The sequence below is a fragment of the Eubalaena glacialis genome, chromosome 14 (assembly GCF_028564815.1).
Source record: "Eubalaena glacialis isolate mEubGla1 chromosome 14, mEubGla1.1.hap2.+ XY, whole genome shotgun sequence".
NCBI lineage: Eukaryota > Metazoa > Chordata > Mammalia > Artiodactyla > Balaenidae > Eubalaena > Eubalaena glacialis.
Window position 1 is genome coordinate 85,749,230 of NC_083729.1, and position 24,088 is coordinate 85,773,317.

General features: G+C 43.0%; 1 protein-coding gene across 1 annotated transcript in view; it reads left to right on the forward strand.

The window, feature by feature from the left end:
* Positions 1-23,801, forward strand: part of VWA3B (von Willebrand factor A domain containing 3B) — a 208,738-nt gene extending 184,937 nt beyond the window's left edge. Inside the window, exons 23-28 of the mRNA XM_061211052.1 lie at positions 3,650-3,761; positions 10,879-11,003; positions 12,194-12,331; positions 14,588-14,688; positions 23,314-23,529; positions 23,663-23,801. Coding sequence (XP_061067035.1) covers positions 3,650-3,761; positions 10,879-11,003; positions 12,194-12,331; positions 14,588-14,688; positions 23,314-23,529; positions 23,663-23,711 — 741 coding nt within the window. The 3' untranslated portion in view covers positions 23,712-23,801. The remainder of the gene's footprint in view (positions 1-3,649; positions 3,762-10,878; positions 11,004-12,193; positions 12,332-14,587; positions 14,689-23,313; positions 23,530-23,662) is intronic.
* Positions 23,802-24,088: the final 287 nt, after the last annotated feature.

Genomic DNA, 24,088 nt, shown 5'->3' on the forward strand with positions numbered 1-24,088 from the left:
GAGAAATCCAAAAATTAATAAGTTAAGGGTCAAGAAAGGAAAAAAATGAAAAAAATCTGGGTGAGAAAACCCCTATTTTCTACAATATAGCAATTTGAAGAAAAAGGCCTATTTTGTTTATTTTTTGATTTAAGAGTAGATTCAGAAGCTTCTATGTTCATTCACTTCTTCAGCCCACTATCTGCAAAATACCATGAGCAGTTACACAGAGGAAACAAGAAATAGATGGCTGCCTATTTTAACCTTTTTTAAAAAGGCAGATGTGTACAAATATAATTTTCACACTGTAAAATTCGCCTGTTTCAATTCAGTGATTTTTAACAAAACTGACAGAGCTTCAACCACCACTACAATCTAGTTTCAGAACACTTCCATCACCCAGAAAAGATCCCTCATGCCTATTTGGAGTCAGTCTCCATTTACACCTCAAGCCCCAGGTAACCACTAATCAATTGCTGTCTCTATAAATTTGTGTTTTCTGTAAGTTTCATATATAAATGGCTGAGTAACATTCCATTTCATTGATATACCACATTTTGTTTACCCATTTCCCCAGTCCACTGACGTTTGGATTATTTCCACCTTTCCATTACTGTGAATAATGCTGATATGAACATTCACATAAAAGTGTTTGTGTGATAAAAATTTCTATTTCTCTTGGCTAGATGTCTAATAGTGGTATTTCCAGGGCATACAGTAAGTTTATGTTTAATTTTTAAAGAAACTGCCAAAAGCTTTTCCAAAGTGTCAAAAATCAATTGACCATAAATTTAAGGATTTATTTCTGGACTCTGAATACTGTTCCACTGATCATATGACTATCCTTAATTCAGGACCACACTTTCTTGATTACTGAAGCTTTAGAGTAAGTTTTGAAATTAAGAAGAGTAAGTCCACCAAATTTGTTCTTTTTCAAAATTATTTTGGCTCTTCTGGGTCATTGACATTTATGTGTAAATTTTAAGATCAGCATCTCAATTTTGGCAAAAAAAAAAAAAGTTACTGGGATTTTGTTTGATTTATGTAGAATCTATAGATCAGTTTGGTAAAAATGACTATTTTAACAATATCAAGTTTTCTCGTCCATGAACATGATATTTAACTTCTTAGATCTTTCATTTCTCTCAGCAGTGTTTTATAGTTTTCAGTGTATGAGCTTTTCATTTATTTTTGATAAATTTATTCCTTAGTCTGTTCTTTTTGATGCTATAAATGGAATTCTTTTCTTAATTTTATTTTCAGACTGTTCATTATTAGTACATGGAAATACAGTTTTTTCTTTTTTGTATATTTAACTTGCATCATGACATCTTGCAAAACTTGTTAACTCTAGTAGTGTTTGTGTGCTTTCCCCAGGGTTTTCCACATATAGGATTATATCATTTATGAAGAAAGACAACTTTACCCGTTCCTTTCCAATCTGGATGCCTTTATTTTTTTCTTGCCTGACTGTACTGGCTAGAACATCAAGTACAATGTTAAGTAGAAGTTGCAAGAGTGCCTGGCCTGGTTTCTGATCTTAAGGGGAAATCATCCCATATTTCACCATTAAGTGTCATGCTTGCTGTAGGCTTTTCACAGATGCTTTTCATCAAGTTGAGGAAGTCTCCTTCTGTTCCTGGTTTGTTGAGAGTCTTTATCATGAAAGGCTGTTGGATTTTGTCAGATGCTCCTTCTTCATGCATTAAGATAATAATATGGTTTTATTCTTTACTATATTAATTTGGAGTATTACATTAATTGTGGATCCATAATTATGGATGTTAAATTAGCTTTGCATTCCTTGGATAACTCTTACTTGGTCACTGTGTATAATTCTTCTCATATGTTGCTGGATTTTTTGCTGATATTTTCTTAAGAGATTTTTGCATCTACATTCATGAGGAATATAGGACTGTAGTGTTCTTTTTCTTGTGATGTCTTTGCCTGTTTTGGTATTGGGATAATACTTGGCCTTCCCTTTTCTAATATAAGTGACCTTCCTAGTAATTTCTGGTTTCCTAGGTTTCCTCTTTTCAGTCCTTCAGCCAGAAATCCAGAGTTTTATGTCCCTAACTCAGTCGCATGCTTCCACATATTGTGCTTGCCTTTGGGACCAAACAGAGGCTAGATACATAGAGAGAACAGTGGGGGTTCACCCACCCTGTTGGAGCAAGAAGATTCCACTCCTGCAGAGTTTTGACTCCTCCAGGCTCGTATTGCCAACACTGCTGCCACTGCACAGAATTGCTTAGGGACTGAGGTCTGAGTATGGAGGGAGAAAGGGGAGAAGGATTTCTGTATTCTCTCCAAGGGTTAGGAGTTCCTTTTCCCATTCCTCAAGCCAGAACTAGAGGGCTTCTTTTAGAGCTCTCTCTGTCTATACCCTGGAGCCCACTTCTGTGTTTTGGGCTGTCTTGAGGTCAGGCCAGGGAATACCAGAGGAAAAAAATGGTAAACACCCTACCAATTTGGTGGTACTTTGAATTCTTGTCTTCTTTTCCAACCCATTTGCTACCAGTTGCTTTTCAGAATTCTTAAATAGATTTTACCTAGAAACCCAAACACTGTATGTCTGTTTTTTATTTTGTTTTCTAGTAATTCATTTTAAATTTATTTTACAAGATCGTTGGTCCTCAAATTGATTGAAAATCAAAAATAATGACTTTTCTGGATGATGGAATGATCAGTCATCAAGCATAGAAAATAGGACTTTAGATAGAATTGGACTTTACAGATCAAAAATGAAGCTACCCGTTTCTTCTTGTAGTGGACACAACAATCACATTCACTCAAAGCCTTGATTCATGTGGTAGCATTTGGAAATAACAGAGCAGTACTTTCCTTTGTTTTTTCTGTAATTGCCTGGGGGTAAAGTCTTCCCAGAGAGATTATAACTGAGCTGGGCTTTGAAGGGGTTATCTGGAACAGGAAGGCCCTTGCTCATTTTTAAATATCTTTTTTTCTCTGTTCTTCAGATTGGATGATTTCTGTTCATTTGTCTTCAGGTCTCTTTCCTCCATTGTATCAATTCTGCTATTTAGCCCTTCCAGATATGGTTGTTTTTTTTTTTTTACTTCTAAAATTTCCATTTGGTTATTTTTTTATAGTTCCTTTTTCTCTGCTGAAAACAACTACCTTACTGTTCATTTCAAGAGTATTTACCTTTACCTCATGTACTATGATTATAACTGCTGATTTGCATCTTAATCTGATTATTCCAACACCTGAGCCATCTAAATACTGTGATCTGTTGATTTCCTTTTACCTTGAGAATTGGTCATGTTTGCTTGCTTTTTTTGTATGTTTCATTTTGGATCGTGTATGCATATATTGAATATTATAGTTTAAAACTCTGGATCCTGTTTAAATTCTCTGAAAAAGGCTGCCTTTTTTTGTTTTGTTTTAACAAAGCTTGATTAGATTTAGACTGTAAATTCTGCCTCATTTTCTATGTGCAGTGTTTCCCATATCAGTTCAGTTTTAAAAGCCTGTTCCCAACAGCAAAGAACAGAAAGTACTCCAGAGTGAGTATACAGTATATGCATGTCCTGTAATTCCTCAACAGTGTGATTCTAAGTAAAGAATCGCATGCTATCCTGTATCTGTGACTTTCACTGTCTGCACTTACTTTTTCTATCAACTATTAATGTGTTGTTTTTTTTTTTAGCAACAGAAAATTCAAGGAACTCCAACAAAGAAAAACAAATCCAAAAAATTGGATCCACTCAAGGGCCAGAAGGTTATTGCAAGATGTGATGAAAATGGCTTTTATTTTCCAGGTAGGTATTTTATTTTGTAAGATTCCTTTGTTACATAATATGATATTGGGAACCAGAAGTTCTCAAACTATGCTTTCCCTAGCACACTGACACTTCATGAGCTATGCTGAGGTATTCCACTTCTAATATGAAATGATGAAGTTTCTCCCCATATTTGTGGGGAAGTAACAACCAGAAAAACTTACTTTAATCTTTCATTTGTTTAGTAAAGTTTTCCTACATACCTACTATGTTCCACGTATGTAATATCCCTAAGGTGCTGGTCTAGCGTAGTGAGCAAACCCCAGAAGAAAATCCTTGTTTTCATGAAGCTTACATGCAAGTAGAGGAGACAGACAAGCAACCAAATAAGTAAAATACGTAGTGTGTCAGATACAGGGCTATGAAGGGAAATGAAGCCACGAAGAAGGTTGAGCGTGTCAAAGGTGAAGCTCGCGATTCTAGATATAGTGGTCAAGGAAGAGCTTCCGGGGAAGGCAACATATTAATAAGGACTTTAAAAAGGAACCATGAGATTATCTCGGGGAGAGTACTAAACACAGGGAACAGCAGTACGAAGTCCTGCGGATGGAGGGCCCATGACATCCTCTTCCTTGAAGGAAGAGGCCAGTGTGACTAGACCCGAGGGGTTTGCCCAAGACTTTCTGGGGCATGTGATCCTGAAGGAATCAGCCAGGTGAAGTTCAGCAAGAGCTTCATGAATAATGAAAATGATATGTGTGAAGATCTAGAGGTGAAGAAAAACATTTTATGCCTGGAGAAGTAAAATAGATTATGGCTGGAACCTAGAATACAAAGGAAGGGTAGAAAGTGAGAAAGCTCTTCGGAGAGGTAAGTGTGCGGCTGTTCATAAAGGGTTATGTTAAGAACTTTGAACTTTATTGGAGAGTCACATTTAAAGCAGGAAGAAACACAATCACACTTGAAGTTTTTAAAAGATCCCTCCCAGCGCTGTGTGAAGAGTATATACGGAGTGGATTAGGATGTCACTCGGGTCCCTGGCTTGGGTCATAAGGTAAAGGATGGTACCTATAGGAGATGGTGGTATGGACAGGAAGATAACGAGGTGTGTCTGGGACATGACGAATTGTAGGTGCACCACAAGACGCTAAAGTTGTCAGAGAAGCAATTGGAGATAATGGGTCCAGAGTCTGGGGGAGGAAATCTGTTGGGAGACAGAGATTTTTTACACGTCAGCACAAAAGTAGTCATTGAAATCATGGTAAAGGCCTATTGGGAAAGAGAGCTTAGAGAAAGAACCCTGAGGAAGAGCTGTCAAGCAGAAAGACTGTACCTCAAACTATAGCTGATCTTAACGTAGGCATTATCTGTCAATCACCAGTTAAGTAGTTCTTTATTAAACTTAATTTAATCTGCTTTTTAAGTGAGAAAAATACTTCATCAGGAGTTTGGGTTTCCAGCAGGCATATGTGTAGAACTTATAACTAGGATATTTTATTTGAAATTTGGTAAATGTGCTTTGAAATTGACTGGTTGAGAGAAAAATGGATCCAGGCATTTGAGATGAGCTCCTAGGCTGAGGCATGAAACTCTTCTTTGCAAGAGCAGGGCCTGAGAACCTCCTATTTCTCTGAGGCTTAGATTTGCTGAGAGGTGATCATAGGAGGCCACCCCTGCTTGGTTTTCTGAATCTGAGCCACGGAGCAGGATCCAAGGCTACTTCAGCAGTTGAATGAAAATGCTGAAAATGACAGGATTCCAAATGGCTGGACTAGGGCTTGAGATCAGTTTGCCGGCCAGGGTCCCAGAAAAAAATAGTATTGCTCAAACTTTTCCCCCAACCATCCCTGTGTGATAAAGAAATGCAGAAGACCCACAGCTGCTGATCTGGGGGAGTAGAGGAAACAGGTAACACATAGCCACATGTAATACCTAAGACCATGCCAGCAATGATTATTGCCCTGGTTGTTTTTAAATATGCAGCTAGAAGCAGAGAGTACACAGTCCTAATACCTCCATGGGATTTGGCCATTTGGGAATTTTTAATCTGTGGCTCAGATAAGTCATTTGAAAGGTAATAAATATTTGATGGGAATCCCCTGGCAGTCAGGTGGTAAGTCAGTCGGCACGTTCACCGCCAGGGCCCGGGTTCAGTCAATCCCTGGTCAGGGAACTAAGATCCTGCAAGCCGCGTAGTGCGGCCAGAAAAAAAAAAAAAAGGTAATAACATAATAAACACTTGCATTTAGTCATATAATCAGTTATTTTGATTAGTGGCTAGTTAGTAAATATTGACTCAGCTGAATTAAATGATGATGCATCGGTTACGGAGGGACTTAGTTTCTGTTTTCCTCCCCACAGCCCCCCTTTACACTCCCCTCCCCCCCCACAAAGTCAATGTATCTTTTCTTTAACTGGGAACTTCAACTCTATTTTACCCTCATAGAGTTATTTTTTCATAAAAAAAATTTTTTTAACTTCCAGAAAATTTGCAAGAATAATAGAGAACTCCTGTATACTTTTACCCAGATTTACCAATTTTTAACATTTTGTCACATTTATTTTACCAATCTATTATTTTATTTTTCCATTCTCTCTCTCTCTGTCTCCTTCCCTCTAACATAAGACACACATTATTTTTTCCTGAACTATTTGAGATTAGGTAACATCATGCTCCTTTGCCCCTTAATACGTGTATTTCTCAAGAACAAGGGTATTCTCTTAATATTACCACAGTCAAGTTACAAAATTCAGGAAAGTTAATATTATATAGTTTTATCTATATATTTCAATTTGGTTAATTGTCCCAAGAATAGCCCTTATAGCATTTTTTTTCCTCTAGTATAGGTCCCAATTCAGAATTGTTATTGCATTTCGTTATTTCTCTTTAGTCTTCTTTAATCTAGAATCATTCTCTAGCCTTTTCCATCATCTTTCATGATACTGACATTATTTAACAGTAAGGCCAATTATGTTATGGAATGTTCCTCAATTTGGGTTAGATTAGATTCAGGTTATGTGTTTCCAGCCAAAATGTTATGTGATATCATTGATGCCACATCCCTCTCAGGGCAACCCATCCAAAGGCACATGATGTCCTTGTGCCCTCATTAGTGATGTTCATTTAGATCACCTGGTCACTGCAGGTTACTATTTTTACTCCTTACAAAAAAGAAGGCCAAATAGAGTTTTGTGGAGCACAGGCATCATATTCACTGATGACTCCTTTTCTGATAACTTTTGTTCAAAACCTCCTAAATGTTTTTAATGACAAATAGCTTTAAAATGTACCTGAGCAGAAGGTGGCTTTGAAGCAATGGGATCAGAGCATCCATCGCTCAGGGCCAGGTCTGCACTGGAGCAGAGCTGGCCCAGTTGTTGCTGCCGTCCTTGGGAATCAGGGCAGGGATTTCCGTATGGCTAACTCTATTCAGGGGTCAGTGTGGATTCACTAGTTGAGGAAGGATTGCGCTGTGCAGAACAGAAGGGACAAGCTGATAGCCTGGCTTATTAGGATGCTGAAAGGCAAGGAGGCAGACACACTTCAGAACCTTATTTTAAATCGTTATTTGTAGGAATTGGGTCATCCTTCCCATTGTTCAGCAAGAAGCAGCATTTTATCTGAGGAAGTTCACAGTGATGAAAAGTCTGGGTTGCAAGATTTCTGCACTATGTCGTTGGAACAAGTTATAATGGAAGAAAAAGGCTGAGGCAGGGGAGGACTGAATACTTTCTCAGGGGTCATGATTTAGGGTCAGACAATCCTAAGTTTTTATTTATTCGAAGTCTGCTTCTTGCCTCTACCAGCCATGTGACTGGAATCACTGAAGTTCTCTGAGCCTGTTTCCTTATCTTTCCAAATGAGATTTAAAACAATTAAACCCCCCATAAGATCATGGTGTAGATTAAATATGATAATGTACAGCATCTTGAAATTGGAAAGTGTTCATTACCTGTAGAGTTTTTCTATTATCTCCTCTTGGGAGATATAAACAACTCGCCTGGGGTCCTCACCTGGGGGTAGAGAGAGCTGCAAACAGCTCTTTAACAACAGTTTTAAAACTTTAAGAGCAATTTGAAAACTTTAACAACAGTTTTAACAACAGTTAAAACTTTAACAACAGTTTTAAACTTTAACAACAGTTTTAAAACTTTAAGAGCAATTTGAAAAGGCAAAAACCAACACAGTGGGCTATAAAGGAAACCTCTGAGACTAAAGAAGAAGAGAATGTGATGACTAGACGGGTAGGCTGGCATTCAGTGGAGGGGGGCAGGTGGAGGGGACACTTCTGGTAGAGCAGAACTGATGCCTTTTTCAGGAAATGGGATTCGAGCCGGACTATGAATATCAGAAGGTTCTTATAGCCAGAGGTTAAAAAAAAATCCACTCTCCAGCCTGAGAAATTCCTGTTTGGAGTGAAGATTGAAAACCATTCCTGCTTCTTTCACCAAATGAACTCACCCATGCTGTCTGCCTAGACTGTTTCTTCACTCCCCTGACCTCTGGGCATAGGCAGTGTTTTTGTTGAGGGTCTCAACTAAGGTGTGCCCCCTTTTCACCCATATCTGGGTACAGGAGAGCCCCATGGCTGAGGTGAGGAGGCCGACTCATACCCAGGAAGATGACGGAGTAGAGATGCTTCTTTCTGCCTGCTGGTCCAACCTCCAGAGCCCAGTCCCCTAACATGGTCCCAGGAGACGTTTCAGAGCAGGAAACACCATCTCACCTCTCGGAGGCTGAGGGCAAAGAGAAACTGCAGTGTAAGGGCAGCCAAAAATTGGAAGCTGATCTTGAATCAGGGCCTAGAAATGGTAGCAACTCCTTAATGAGGTGGAGAAGGGGTAAGTGCAGAGGCTGAGCCATGACCGAACAGGCCAGCAGCTCTGGGTCCTCCCGCCTTGGAGGACAGCCAGGTGTCAACACTGTGAGGCTGGTTCTAGAGTTAGATTGGAAGAAACTACATTAATTTCTGGAGGCGAACAAAGGTCCACATCTGCAGAGATTGGAACATAAAAGAGCTGGTAGTCTAAATGCCCATCGACAGACGAATGGATAAAGAAGATGTGATACATGTATACAATGGAATATTACTTAGCCATAAAAAGGAACGAAATTGGGTCATTTTTAGAGACGTGGATGGATCTAGAGACTGTCATACAGAGTGAAGAAAGTCAGAAAGAGAAAAACAAATATCGTATATTAACGCATATATGTGGAACCTAGAAAAATGGTACAGATGAACTGGTTTGCAAGGTAGAAATAGAGACACAGATGTAGAGAACAAACGTATGGACACCAAGGGGGGAAGGCCGCGGGGGGGTGGTGGTGGTGGAGGGATGAATTGGGAGATTGGGATTAACATGTATACACTAATATGTATAAAATAGATAACTAATAAGAACCTGCTGTATAAAAAAATAAAATTCAAAAAAAAAAAAAAGAATACAAGGCACTAAGTGAGCTATTTTGCTTGTTATCAGAATAAAAGATGAGGAAAGAGTTTTTAAAAAAAAAAAAAAGAGCTGGTAGTAACATACCAAAAGTCTAGGTCTAATGATCTCGAGCAGGGGTCGGCAGCCTTTTTCTGTAAAAGGCAGCCGATACATGGCTTAGACACCGCGGGCCATACAGTCGCACAGCTACTCAACTGGGGCAGTTACCTGAAAAACTGCATCCCAGGTTTAAGACTGGATTCTGCAAAGTCCCAAAGGCTAAGAATTTGTGGAGGGTCCCACTGGCCAACAAGGTCATCTTGGCAGCCCAGACCTTTACCCCTGCCTGGGGCAGGGCCGGGGTCGGGGTAGGTTGGGATGGGCTTGTGTGCTGGGGATGCTAGGATTCTCCTCAACTCAGAAGGGTTCTTTGTTTTCATAGTAGGAATTCCTTCTAAAAAGTAGTGTTAGTTTTCCTAATTAAAAGGGTAGAGTCAGTTTATGGTAGAAAATGTGTGAACCACGTGTAAAGAATATTTCAGAAACCAAACCGAACATTTAGTCCAATAAGAAAACAGACAGTGTGAAGCTGGTTTTCGTGTATGTGTGGTGTTTTTTAAAAAAAATAAGTTTTCCCTTTCTTTGGCCGTTTAAAACAAGACACCTGGACTTGAGATGAAAATCAGCAGCCGTTTCTTTGCCACCTGAAAGCACATAGGACTTTGTCAACGCCGGTCTGTGAGCTGGGACGAGGATGCCGGGCACTCACGCTGTGGGAGCCCAGTGGGGACGAGCACATTTCTGTCTCAAACTAGGGGGTCCAAGTGCAGCTGTTACTGCCGGGGAAGTCAAAACGTGCCCCCAGTATTTATAATCCCTTTTAAATGGGAAAATATAATAAATTTCAACTAGGATAAATGACAAAATATGTGAACCTTAACACCAATATTTTCTTTTCCTGTTATAATAATCTCTGCACGTAACTAAAAGACAAGAAAACTTCTTGCTTCTTTTTTTCTTCCTTTTTTAGGGACACTGTGGGGTGTGTAATATTAGATGAAAAGCTGAGGATGAAAATATGAAATTCATATTTCCTTTCACTTTCACAATTTAGCAATGATTTTTCTTTTTTTAATTTTTATTGGAGTATAGTTGATTTACAATGTTGTATTAGTTTCAGGTGTACAGCAAAGTGAATCAGTTATACATATACCTACATCCACTCTTTTTTAGATTCTATTCCCATATAGGTCATTACAGAGTATTGAGTAGTGTTTCCTGTGCTGGACAGTAGGTCCTTATTAGTTATTTATTTTATATACAGTAGTGTGTACACTAACAACGATTTTCTGTCTCCAAGTATTATAGAAGGAAATATGACTAAAATAAATAAGGGAATCAGACGGTAGGAAGTGTCCAGGGAAAGGATATTTCTAGGAACAGTGTTCCCAGCAGGATGGCTGCTGGTAATGCTGGTTGAACAAGTTTCCACGCATTCTCTTAGCTTCCTGGCTCAGCTCTAGAGCAGAGCACGGCACTGCACTCTGAGTTGGTCAACCCCAGCAGGCATCATAGAGTATCCAGTGTTATCTGGTGGAGAAACCAAGGGGCACACTGATGTAAGCAGGCAAAGTGCTGTAACGTAGCTTGACCAACAGGATGGGGCAAGCCTAAAGGAATAGGCATTGCCTTTCTGTTTTATTTTAAATGTGATTCCTTACAGGGGTTGTGAAGAAGTGTGTGAGCCCTACCCACGCGCTCGTGGGCTTCAGGTATGGAGACACCAAGGTCGTGCCCATCTCGTTCATCACACCTGTGGGGGGCGCCATGCCCTGCCCACTGCTCCAGGTACCTGCTCCAGCCATCTGTTCCTGGGCCCCTTTTCACCGTTCCTAGAGCTCTGGATAACAGTGACCCCTCTTCCTATGACCCCTTGCCTAGCAATTTCTTTGCTCCTGACCCTGATCTGCTAACGCCCTGTTAAGTAGCTCAGGACTGCACAGGCCTGCTTGCATTGCCCCTTGAGGCTCTTGTTGCTTTACAGACAATAGATGGTCGTGGGGCGGGAGTTGCTGTAACTGCTGGTGCTCTTGAAGCTTTCAGTGCAGAAGATTATACTAAAACAGATTTAATAACAAAGGCAGAGGTAGCCCTTTCCTTGACACTGTAGTCAGTTGATGCCAGACCTTGATGCCATGATGCAGTTACCCCTGAACATGCATTCCAGGGGTGAGCCAGGCTGATGTGTTCTCATCTGCTTATAAATTCATCAGAGCTGTGCCGTGTCTGGCACATCCTTCTGTGCTATCCTCATCCCCGCACCAAGGCGAGAGTGTAGAGAGAAAACCCCCCCAAAGCTGCACTGCTGCTGTTTCTTGGATAGTGTGAGCCAGGAGGAAGAGTGCTGAGGAGTGCTCATAGGATTCACATTGGTTGTCTGTTCCCACCTCCCCTGGGCAGACTCAGAGGGCACATCAGTTTACTTTCCCCCTGACCGTGAATCCTCTCCATCTGACAGATGCCCTGCAGCCTTGTATGCCCCTTCACAAGACTTTCTTTCTGCTGGAAGTTATCTCTTGTGACTTTTTCCCATGGATTCCAGGTGTGAGCTTTGGAACCACATTAAACAAATCTGCTCCTTTCCTCTGTCCCTGATAACCCCTCAGACATAGGAAGGCACCGTCCATTCTGTCCCTGGTCCTCATGTGAAACATTACAGCTTCCTTCACCCAGTCTTTGTAAGATATGGTTTCCAGACCCCTCACCATCTTGCTGGCTGTCCCTGAGACCCTTGTCAGGGGAAGCCCTGCTAAAATGCGGCTTCCCCAAACTGGTCACAAAATTCCAGCTATGGCCCAATGAGCCCAGAGAATTTTGGAACTAGCGACTCTTTCCAACTGAGAAAAAAAAATATGTATTTGAATTCTAGCATCAGTACTTGCTAGTCATCTTGGGGTGTTTTAAAACAAGCTTATATGAATATTGTCTCTAAGATGGATAAGCAAAATATTTGCTGTGAAAGATGTTCTCATCTACAGGTTGGAGATTATGTGTTTGCCAAAATTGTGATACCCCGAGGATTTGACTTCTATGTCCCCGCCATTGTCATAGCAGTTCCAAATCAAGATGTGGCTGAAGATAAAGTCTACACAGTTTTAAAATGTAACAACCGGAGAGTAAGTAGACTTTCACTTAGAAAAGAACATTCTTGCTAGGCAGAAAGTGGCTTCCCTTTACCCCTGCCTTTCTTGCAGGCAATGCCTGGCTCTCTCCTGGCACCGCCAGACGTCTCGAAAGAGCGATCTCCCTGGCTGTTTCTATTCCCCCTGTACATCCAGCCCCTGTGGTTAGAGTTCTGTCCGCTGTGCAACACAAAATCCGCCTTTGCTAAGGTCGCTGTGGCCTCCTAACTCCTCTGTCAGATGGTCTTTGGGGCTCTCGTTCCACGTTTGGGGTCTGGGGAGGCTCGCTCCAATTCTGGCTTTGTCAACGGCCTCCCCAGGCTCTTACAGCCCCACTCTCTCTCTCCCTCTGTATTTTTCCTAAAAGTTTTAGAAAAAAATCATTATCAGTTTACAAATCTGATGATGTCACTTGCCTACCTGATGTGCCCCCTCTCCGCTCACCCCCCTACACACACGCACACACACACACTTCTCGGCAACCTCAAGGAAAAGCCCAGCCCGACCCCCGCCCAACCCCCCGCCTGCCCTGTGAGCTTGGCTACCAGCCCTATGGAAGGCTCACTGCTTCCCGAACACAGTGGGCTTTCCCAAGCCCCTGGGTTTTAACCCTTCCTGGACCGCCCTGCCCATCTTCTTTCCATAAAATCTCCTGTCACCGGAAGACGCTGCCTGATTTCTGCTGAGGCCCTCAGGTTCCCCTGCACACTGTCCTGCCTTCCTCCCACCCTGGCTCCCTCACCAATCTCCCAACTCCTTAAGGCAGGGACCGGGTCCTATCCATTTTTGCATCCCTGGTACCGCTGCTGATGAAGAGCAAGTTCTCACAATTGCTGTATAAGGTACTTGAATGAATGATGTTTTCTAATGGAAATAACATTGTTTTGATGGCCCACTTAATACGCCTGGAAAATGGATTGGCAAGCGAAAAGTAGCAAATGAAAGAGTCGTGCTAACTTATTCAGCACTTACTATGTGGCACAGGTACTAACCCAGGTGCTTCACACATAGTGAACAGCTGGCTGCTCAGAACACTGTGAGGTAGGTACTCTTATCCCCATTTTCAGATAAGGAACCTGAAGCAGAGAGGTGAAGTCACACCCAGGGTGAGCGGTGTTACAGGCATTTGAACCCAGGCAGTCTGGTTCCGTGGCCTGCACTCTAAATGTCTATGCCCAACTGCCTAGTAAACGGAACAAAAATATCTAATCAATTCTTTTTTTTTTTAACATCTTTATTGAAGTATAATTGCTTTACATTGTTGTGTTAGTTTCTGCTGTATAACAAAGTGAATCTCTAATCGATTCTTGACTGTAGCATGGGGTATGTCCATCAGGGAAGGGGTCATGGTGAATGAATTTTAGGATGAAGGGATGAAATGTAGGATGGATGAGTGAAGGCCCTCAGAGCCAGTGGCCCCAGGAGCACTGTATCCCATCCGACAGAACAAGAGGGAGAAAGGGCACCTTCTCATCAACCCAGGAAAAACCGTGAGAGATAATGGACTTTCCTGGAGCTGTTTGGATGACATTGAAGGAGCCTGGAAGGGCAGCGGGTGGGAAGCATCTCTGCCAGGTGGCCCTGCTCTGGGGACATCTACCAGGCAAGAGAGGAGAAGGCAAATCAAGGGACGTTTGAGGAGATGCCTGTGGGTGGGTCCCAGGTGTGGGGAGAGATGAAGCTGGTGACCCAGGATCCCTGAGGAAGAGCCTCAGAGCCCAGGAAGGACTTTGGAGGTTACCCCCCTTGGCAGTGGGGCCCTGGACTAGACAACATGGTCTTGGGGATGGACGCTGAGGACAATTCTGATAGAAATTCTGGGAGACCCAGGGGCTGACAGTGGGACATACAGCATGGGGTGGTGCTGATAGTTTATAAGTCCAGGAAAGAGATGGCCAAGGCTGGAATTAAGCTAGAAAGGAAGGTGGTTATATGAAGATGTGTGTCTGTGTGTGTTTGTGTGCACGCGTGTACATCAGTGGATGCACGTTGCACACACACACACCTAGACAAATGGTGGACTTGACAAATGATCCAGGATGTGGAGAAATGACAGGTAGGACTCAATGATGACTTTTATTCAGCGTAAAATTATCCAGCTAGACTCTGCATTTACGCTGCCCTCTTAAGTAACACCAGAACAGGATAATGGCTGGTAGCTATTACAGTGGGTTGAGCTAGATTAAAATTACATCTGAATTGTGGACATTTCTGATTTAAATTGAATGAACTCTTTTGGTATTATTACAGGAATTTTGCCCTCGGAGTGCACTTATTAAGATCAGCCAAAACAAATATGCTCTCTCTTGCGCTCATATTAAGTCACCCCCAATTCAGGAGGATTCAAAAGTGTAAGTGGACCCAACTTTCTACTTTCTGAATTTTATTTATATCTTTGCACTTTTAATCTGTTTCTGAGTTGAGATCCACGATCTCTACATACTTGGGGAGAAAAGCAAAGATGGAGGACTTCCTACCAAAGTGCAAGTCTATGATGATTGTTCCTTCAACGTCACAGCTTTTACCTGCTGGTTATTTGTGTATCTTGTTCTAATCTCAAGTTCAACATTATGTATTTTACTGACCCTTCAGCAAAACTTTCAATCCTGTCATGACTCTGAAGGAATTATTTCCCTCTTATTTGTAAGGATTCAAGGTCTTCTAATGAAGCCTCACTATAAAGCACAGGTTAGATTAAGTTGCACTTGGGACTAATCACTCATCACCTCTCCCTGTTGGGGGTGAGAGTGAGGTGCTGGCCCTGGCTTGCCTGTGCCCAGGTGAGTGTGGGTGGGTGAGTGGTGGTTTCCAGGGGCGACAGTGGGGTAAACACATTTGCATCTGAGGCAGCAGGATGGCTAACAACTGGAAAGGTGGATTAAAGCAAAATCAGTAAGAAAAAGCTGAGGCCTGAAGAGCAGGCAAGACCAAGTCCATGGGGCCAACGAGGGGCATCAGAGTTGGAGTCAGAGCCCTGACCTTGGAGGTGAAGGTGGATTTTGAGCACGGGTTGAGCCGTCTTTGGGTGCCAACCTTCAATCTCCCAGTGGCCTCACCCTGTGCTTCATAAACAGAAACCACCAGACATTCTCTCCCTGCGCTGCTTTCCTCACCTCTGGGCCTGTGGAAGCCTGGATCTCTCCCCCTGATGTCAGAGTCCCTCCTCATCCAATGCTGCTCCGTCCAGCAGGCCTGTCCCCCCCTGCCTGGGTCCTTGCTCTGTGATTTATCCCTGGACTCTCCTCCCCTCTCTCCTTAGCTCCTCTCCACCGATTCCTTCACCTCTGCAAAACCCCAAAATTGCCTCTTCTGTTTGCGCACACACACGCACGTGTGCACACACGATCCTAAATAACTAGAGCTCCTTGCCTGCTGCAGTGTGACCCAGCACCCTCCTCTCCCTTCGACACCCAGATCTGAAACCGCACAACTCAGATTGGGACTTGAACCCACGGGCTGGGACTCGAATCCAGCCAAAATCCAGACTGGGAGTTGAGCCCACTGTATTTTAACTGAGATCACACACCTGGTCTCACACACCTGGAAGCTCAGGTTCTTTATGTCGCATCACAGAAAGAATTCAGTGAAGAGACAAAGTGATAGGTAAGAAGTGGATTTATTTAGAGACATACACATTCCATAAACAGCTTGCAAATATTTCTCAGCTCAGCTGCACAAGTGCTCTCATTTCCTGAGGCCTCCTCCTCCCACCTCCTCCTGCCCTGAGGTCCCGCCATCTCCCCTAAGTGCTGAGCAGAGGAATCTTCCTCACATGTAAATCTGCTCTTGCCCCTCCCCCATGAACCCCCCCCCATCCCTCTTCTTATCCTAGCTTAGCCTTTTGTTGGCCTGAACCAGGCCTGCCTAGCTGGCCTTACTTCTCCCCTAGCCACTCCCCAATAAACCTCCCAAAAGCCCCTCTGCACACTAACCATATTAAATTTGTAAACTAACCATTAAAAAAACTTGCAGTTTTTTTCCCATGCTGTGCTTTTTCAAGGCTCTGTGCCTTTACATAGACTAAGTATCTCCTCCCTGGAATGCTATTCTTGCCCTTGGCCACCTGGGGAACTCCAACATTGAACGCAAGCCTTGTGTTCCAGGACTCCAGCCCTACGTGGTGAGGTGATCCCACTGCATCCTGTAGACGTTTTCATTATAGGAATTTTACCTTGTGTTGGGCCATGTACTTTCAGGACCATCACTCCTACTAGGCATCAGTCCTTGAAAGCGGGGGCAAGGTTCTATCTGCTTCTAAATCCTGGTTGCCAGGGTCCAGCCCACAGGAGGTACCCAAGGACTATTTGGAGAATGAACCGATGAACACACAAATACTAGGGGATGCCCAGCAAGGCTCCTTGAGGGGTATGTAGTTCCACAGAGAAGCTTCTATTAGGTATGATTGTTGAAAATATATTCTACAATCCTTCAGTCTTTTTCTAGATGAATATATCATTTTAAATAATAGCACTTTTGTTGGTCTCAAAATCCTACTCAAACAATATGATATCTAAATTACAGTACATTATAAAGGAATATGGATACTTGTGTCTAGGTACTGTCTTCACTAAACTCAGTATTATCAATCACTATTTTAGAATTAAAATTCAATTCTTTCTATGTTGAGAAAAACCTTTCATTCTTTTCTACCTTAGTACTACCCCAGGCCTTATTTAAAACTCTGCTGCTAGTTACTTACCCCAGCTCCTGGGGCTTTACACAGCGGAAGCGTTCATTGACCCCCTTGTCTCCCATTGTAATTTCCACTGTTTTGTTGCTCTAGCTGCCTCTCTGCTAGAAAGAGACTGCATTTAATTCTCCTAAGCAGAGGTCACATCCAGCCCGCTACGTTCAGAGCTTAATCTGTCTCTGTTTCCATAATCAGGGCTGGTACATGTGAACACACAGAATAAAGGCGTAGGTCTTATTTTGTATCTACACTGGGATTTCCTTCTGGTAGGTCCTTTCTCATCAGAAACTCTTTCTCAGTTCCTTTCTAAATGTGCCACCTCCGTTTGGTTGTTCTTTAGTAAATCTTCACACTATTACCCCAGATGAGACCATTTAAAAAAAAAAAATGGTGCTTTCTTCATGGGCTAATTAAAGAAATGTACTGTAGGTTACAACTTCAGTGGGACATCATATGGCTAAATTTAATTTTAAAATATTGAATCCACTATAACCATCCCTTTGGGGTTGGTAAGACCAGGGGTATATGGCCCCAAACAGCTGTGGACCAGGATGCCAGACATCCAGCTCTTCACCCTCTGCCCCTCCTCTTTTTCTGCCTTCTTGGGGTCTTCAGTTTGGGGTGACTGAGAGTATTTTCTAGAAGCCCCTCCTCTGGTTCCTAACAAGGGTGGTACACAGTGAAAGGCAGGAAGAAAAGTATTTGGAAGGTAAAGGGTTCAAAATTGATTGAATATGGCCACAGCTGATACAAATTTTCATTTTCAATTCAAAATTTGACACAAATGATTCTTGAAGACTTACAGCAAGGTTGTCTTGCAAAATATGTTACCCATTTTGCTAAATTCCAAATAACTAGTCCTTAAAGGAGAGAGTTTTAGTATTACCATGTTTGTCATGTGAGGTCAGGTGAGGCTCTTCCAATTTTCTCTTTCCTTTGAAACCTGATGATTGCATTCTCTGACAGCACCACTGAGAGAGGTGTGTCTGGTGGAGGGAAATGATTGCTCTTGCCTTGCCTTACCTTCAGTAAAGTCCCTGAGCTTTTTCTGCATTTCGTGCCATCAGAGATGTCTGTTCTGAATGAAAATATTCCCTAACCTGTCAGTAACTTTCTCCATTTAGAGAACACACATGTAATTTCTCCTAACTCCAAAAAGCAAGGGGGCCAGAAGGAATTTTCCTTCATTTTGGCATCCTCCCTCCTTGCCAGGCAGGAGATTCACAGCACGAGGTCTTCCCTGACTACCTCCCCTGGGGTCCTGTTCACATCAGAAGGCTGTGGCCTCTGGCTCCTTCAGGGAAAGCGTGCTTGGTGGGCTTAATGCTCTGACTTCCGGTTTTCTCCATTGAAGGGAAGTGCCTCTAGCAGCTGTTACTCAGCCACCCACAGGTGAGGACCACGTGCTCCTCTGGGCAGGGCGCCTCTGGTGCCATGTAACTGGCAGGAAACCCCTCCCAGCAGAGCTGGAATCCATCCTCCCTTCCTTCTTGACAGAACAAGGCTTGGGCAAATTACCTTCAAGTCTCCTCTTTAAGAAGATTCACCATAGAGGGAGTTTGATTTCTTGAAAAAATTAACAACATTCTAAATGGGATCACAGGAAAACCAGATTGGACTAATCATTTTCTCTGTGCTCCGGAAAAATCATTGGGCATCTGAAGGAGGTTGGTGGGCAGTGAGATCCTGAAGACAAGAGTGTTCTTCCCTTGATGCACGATTATAACCGTGTGGTCTTGGGGACGTGGCTGGGTAGGAGAATCCTGGAGGGGAGAGCCCCCTCCCAGGTTCTGATGTGGTTTGTCTGTGTCTGCAGCCAGCTCTTAATTCCTATTACACAAAATATTAGCCTCTCATTACCTTTCTTTGAGCAGTTTAGCAATTTTCCATCAAGCTATTCGGATTTAGGACTGTGCCCCCAAAGGAAATGATAATTCCCATATTGTTGAACCCTCCTCCCCTTATCCATGTAGCATGGCCTCACATTGCCTTCCTGACAGCAGGGATATTAAGTCATCGATTAAAACTTCAAGATTCAGTGCTGCCTCTGAGATGAATCACTTCCCATCATCTCACCCGGTCACTACTGACTATTTTTCCCTTAGAAGGAGCTGTGCCTCTGGAAATCATTAAACCTGTATATGTCATTAGCTCCCTCAGTCCCTTCTGGTCAGATCAGGAGCCCCATTTCCTAAGGCCTGGAAAACAAGCAGTTCCGCCATAACCCTGTCTGTGAGTGTCCTACCTTATCCAGAGGGTCAGGTGCCATTACCTGTCCTCAGAAGGCGTGCTGGTACTTGGGACAAGAACACAGAGAATCATGGTGATTCGTTACCCCTGAGGGCCAGTGAGAGCAATCTGGATAGCCAAAACTGCCTTTTCTTATCAGTCTCTCCTTTTTCTGCCCCTTCCATTGTTAAAACTCAGGGGCCTCCTGGTCCTCATCAAATGTCTATCCGGTGCCTACCCCAGACGTCCTCCTGTTCTTCATGTTCTAAGATGGCCTTGCCAACAGAGACACACTTAGGGCAGAATAGACATGAGGCCTCAGGGAACCGGGCAAGCTGACAGTGCCCGGTCAGGTGAATGCGGTGGATTTTGACCGAAGGAGAGCACGGACAGGATGCTCATAACTCTTCCCCGCAGTGGAACGAGCTGCTCTGAAGAGCCAGTGAAGGCACAGTGCCTGGCTCGTCCACGATCCCTGGCAGTGTTGACCAACTCTGTAGCCTAAAATAATTAATAGGGCACTAAATCTAACTCGGTTTTGGCATGAAATAGGTCAAAAGAAAGCCACTTAGCAGGGCCCTTCCAGTTGTGCTGGTGGAGAATGTCCACTGGCTGAAGTCGGGAGTGTGGCCGCCCTTCCCCTTCCCACAGAGCAGAGTGAGGGTGCGTGGGGGGCCGGGGGCGTGGATAAGAGCTTTCACATCAGATTCACACCTACCCTGCTCCCCCATCCCATAAGGTGACATTTCCTTGTGGAATATCTTGAACTTGGTCGACATCAGTCATTCTGGAGAATATAATAGGATGGCTTAGCAGCATCTGCTTGGTTGATGTAAAGGCTTTTCCTTCATCAAAATCCCAGCCCATTTTTATTCGAATCATGATAACTTATACTGTTTTATTCTTATTCAAAAAGTAATGCATAGTTAATATAATTTAGGAATTAAAAGCACAAAACAAAAGGAATATAAAAACCATCCGTAGTTCCACATTTCAAGAGTAATCACCATTTGCATTTTGATGTATATCCTTCTAGAGTGTTTTCTCTGCTATTTTGCTTCTTTTTCCTCAAAATAGAAACCTTTGTTTCTCTTAATCATTTATGACAGTTGAAAAAAAGATTTCTTAATGTGGAGAAAGTGACAATTCTCCTGGAATCCGTTTCTCTGAGGCAACTATTAAGAGATGGATGTGAAGGTTTCCAATCATCCCCCATATTCACAATCTTAATAACAGAAATGAACATGTAACATACATTCTGTTTTGCACCATTTTTTCTACTTAATATGTTACTTGCATCTTTACATGACAAGGGCACTTCTTGTTCCATTATTGCCTGCCTCGAATTTAATTGTCCAGGTGGTCCACCACTTATGTGACCAACCCCCTACTGAGGGAGGGCTGGACACACATTGCTTCTTGGTCTTTCATATGCTCTTCTTCCTGGGTTCCTTCCAAGATCATCTCCTAGTGTCCTTCAGGTGGGCAGGTAGGCCTCTCCTCTATCTTACCCTTTGGGTGCCTTTAGTACACCCGGAAAACTCTCTTCTTCGCATTCCTTCCTTGCTGCTCTTCTGTCAGAGAGCTGATAGGTTATAGACTGTGACCAACTCTAATACATGGGAAACAGAGAAAACCCCTGAAAAGGAAATAGTATGTGTCAACTTAGGCTCCTCTGGAGCAGGGTAGCGATTTGCGGGAGAATTGATGGTAGTGTGGTGGATAAGATTTTAGATTTCAAAGAACAAGGTTGGTGATTCCAGTCTTGTAGCGTGATTTCAAGTTGAGTCTCTGAGAACCTGGCCTCACAGAACTTACCCATCCACACAGGCGCTGGCCTCATATTTAAAGATCATCTTGTTGGTGGCCTCCTGGGAAGCCTTGTTCCAATGCTACTGCTGTTGCTCAGGCCACCTTTTTTATTGTAGTAAAATATACATAACATAAAATTGACCATTTTAACCATTTTTAAGCATGCAGTTCAGTGGCATTAAGTACATTCACATTGTTGTGCAACCATCACCACCATTCATCTCCAGAGCTTTGTTTCAATTTCTCGATTGAAACTCTGCACCTACGAACACGGACTCCCCACTCCCTCTTCCCCTCAGCCTTTGGCAACCACCGTTTTATGTTCTATCTCTGTGATGTTGACGACTCTGGGTACCTCATCTACGTGGAATCATAGTGTTTGCCGTTTTGTGACCGGCTTATTTCACTCAGCTTAATGTTCGTCCATGTTACAGCAAATGCCAGAATTTCCTCCCTTGTTAAGGCTAAACAATATTTCATTGCATGTATATATCATATTTTGTTTGTTCATTTATCTGTCCATGAACACTTGGGCTTCTTTTACCTTTCGGCTATTGTGAATAATGCTGCTATGAACATCAGTGTACAGATATCTGTTTGGGTCCCTGCTTTTATTCTTGTGAGTATATACCCATAAGTGGAATTTCTGGCTTATATAATTCTATTTTTAGTATTTTGAGGAACTGCCACACTGTTTCCCACAGCAGCTGTACCACTTCACATTCCCATCAGTGCATAAAGATTCCAGTTTCTCTACATCCTTGCCAACACTTGTTACTTCCTGATTTTTTTTTTCTTCTTTTTTTGGCAATAGCTATCCTAATGCATGTGAACTGGTCAGGCCAATTTTTTAATGTCTCTTGGAAATTACCTCCTGAGTCTTTGAGCCAATCTTTGAAAAGTATCACATGTGGTGAATCTTGATCCTTTGAAGAGGAATTTGATTGATGAACTTTTCTATTTAAAAGTAACTAAAGGGCTTCCCTGGTGGCGCAGTGGTTGAGAATCTGCCTGCCAATGCAGGGGACACGGGTTCGAGCCCTGGTCTGGGAGGATCCCACATGCCGCAGTGCAGCTGGGCCCGTGAGCCACAATTACTGAGCCTGCACGTCTGGAGCCTGTGCTCCGCAACAAGAGAGGCCGCGATAGTGAGAGGCCAGCGCACCGCGATGAAGAGTGGCCCCCACTTGCCACAACTAGAGAAAGCCCTTGCACAGAAATGAAGACCCAACACAGCCATAAATAAATTAAAACAAACAAACAAACAAAAAAACTCCTTAACTGTCTCTTTAAAAAAAAAAAAAAGTAACTAAAAATCTTTTTCCACTCTACTAATTTTTTTCTTGACAATTTCCAAAAGGATCTGAAGCAGCCATGGTCAGAGTTACTCAGAGTGAAAGCTGGGTGATCAAGGTAGCAGGTACTGATTATGGGAGCAAAATAAGGTTGAACAGCTGGTGTCCTTACTTTACCCTAAAGGCCCTGAAAGAGGCAAGTTCCCGAAATGGTATGCCATGATGGCCTGGCTGAGATGGGGTCGTGGTGTTGCCAAGATGCCTTCTTTGAAGGATGACACTTCTAGATAAATAAACTGCCTGATATATTGTCTTTTATTTTTTTATACCCTTTGACCAACGTCTCCCCATTTCTCCCACCTCCCCAGCCCCTGGCAACCATCATGCTATTCTCTGTTTCTGTGAGTTTGGCTCTTTTTAGATTCACATATGAGTGAGATCATACAGTATTTGTCTTTCTCTGTCTGACATATTTCAGTTAGCATAATGCCCTCAAGGTCCATCTATGGTATCACAAATGGCAAATTTCCTTCTTTCTTATGGCTAAATAATATTCCATGTATATCACATTTTCTTTACCCATTCATCCACCAGTGGACACTTAGGTTGTTACCATGTCTTGACTATTGTCAGTAATGCTGCAATGAACATGAGAGTGCAGATATCTCTTCAAGATACTGATTTCATTTCCTTTGGATATATACCCAGAAGTGGAATTGCTGGATCACATGGTAGTTCTACTTTTAATTTTTTGAGGAACCTCCATACTGTTTTCCACAGTGGCTGTACCAGTTTACATTCCCACCAGCAGTGCATGAGGGTTCCTTTTTCTCCACATCCTCACCACACTTGTTACCTCTTGGCTTGAACATTTCTGTAGACACAGCAGCCATCAAGACCAGGATAACCCTGATCTCTCTCTCTCTCTCTCTCTCTCTCTCTCTCTCTAGGGAAGACATGGAGATAAAGAACTCTCTCCTAATATGGCCAATCAAAGAAATTAACACTGGGGATTTACAAGCACTAAGACAGGAGAACCCTAGAAGGAAGAAAAAGAAAGCCACCAAGAGGCTACCTCTCCAGGAGATGGTCTCCTCGGACTCAGATGACTCTTCCCATGGAAACAGGTCCCAAGAGTCCTACCCCAAAACACACCCCAAGCCCAGGCTGGGAGAGGGACATCATCATTTCTCTCAGGAACACCCTGAAATGTCTCTCAAGGATAGTGCACTTGAGATCACTCCCCAGTTTCCGGGCCAGTTTAGGCCCCAGGACAGCAAAAACTCTAACACCCTTAAGTAACGCTGACATCCACTTGCCCAGAGAAGGTCCTCAGCCTGGGGTCTAAGAGTCAACCAGCCACGCCATCGCTCCCACACCTCTACCTCGAGCAGCCCCGCCCTGCCCTTATAAAGCCACCCACAGCAGCAAAGGGCTGAGGAGCATCGCTGAGAAACCTGAAAGCAGTCTTGTGGCAACCATGTGTAAGAGAACCAGTGTTCCTCCTGGGCTGCCCTCAGCCACCTGACATTGTGGAACTAGCCCCTCTGCTGAGGTAAGGCCATGCTTCATTCTACCCCTGCCTTCCCCGGTTGTAACAAAGGTAGACTTCCCTGCCATCCTTCACCTGGATCTGTTTGAGCTTATTAGTTCTGGCTTTTCTGGACCATTCTTTATTCTTTTCCCCGCCCCCACAAAACTGATTGAATACCGTCTTCTGGTAGA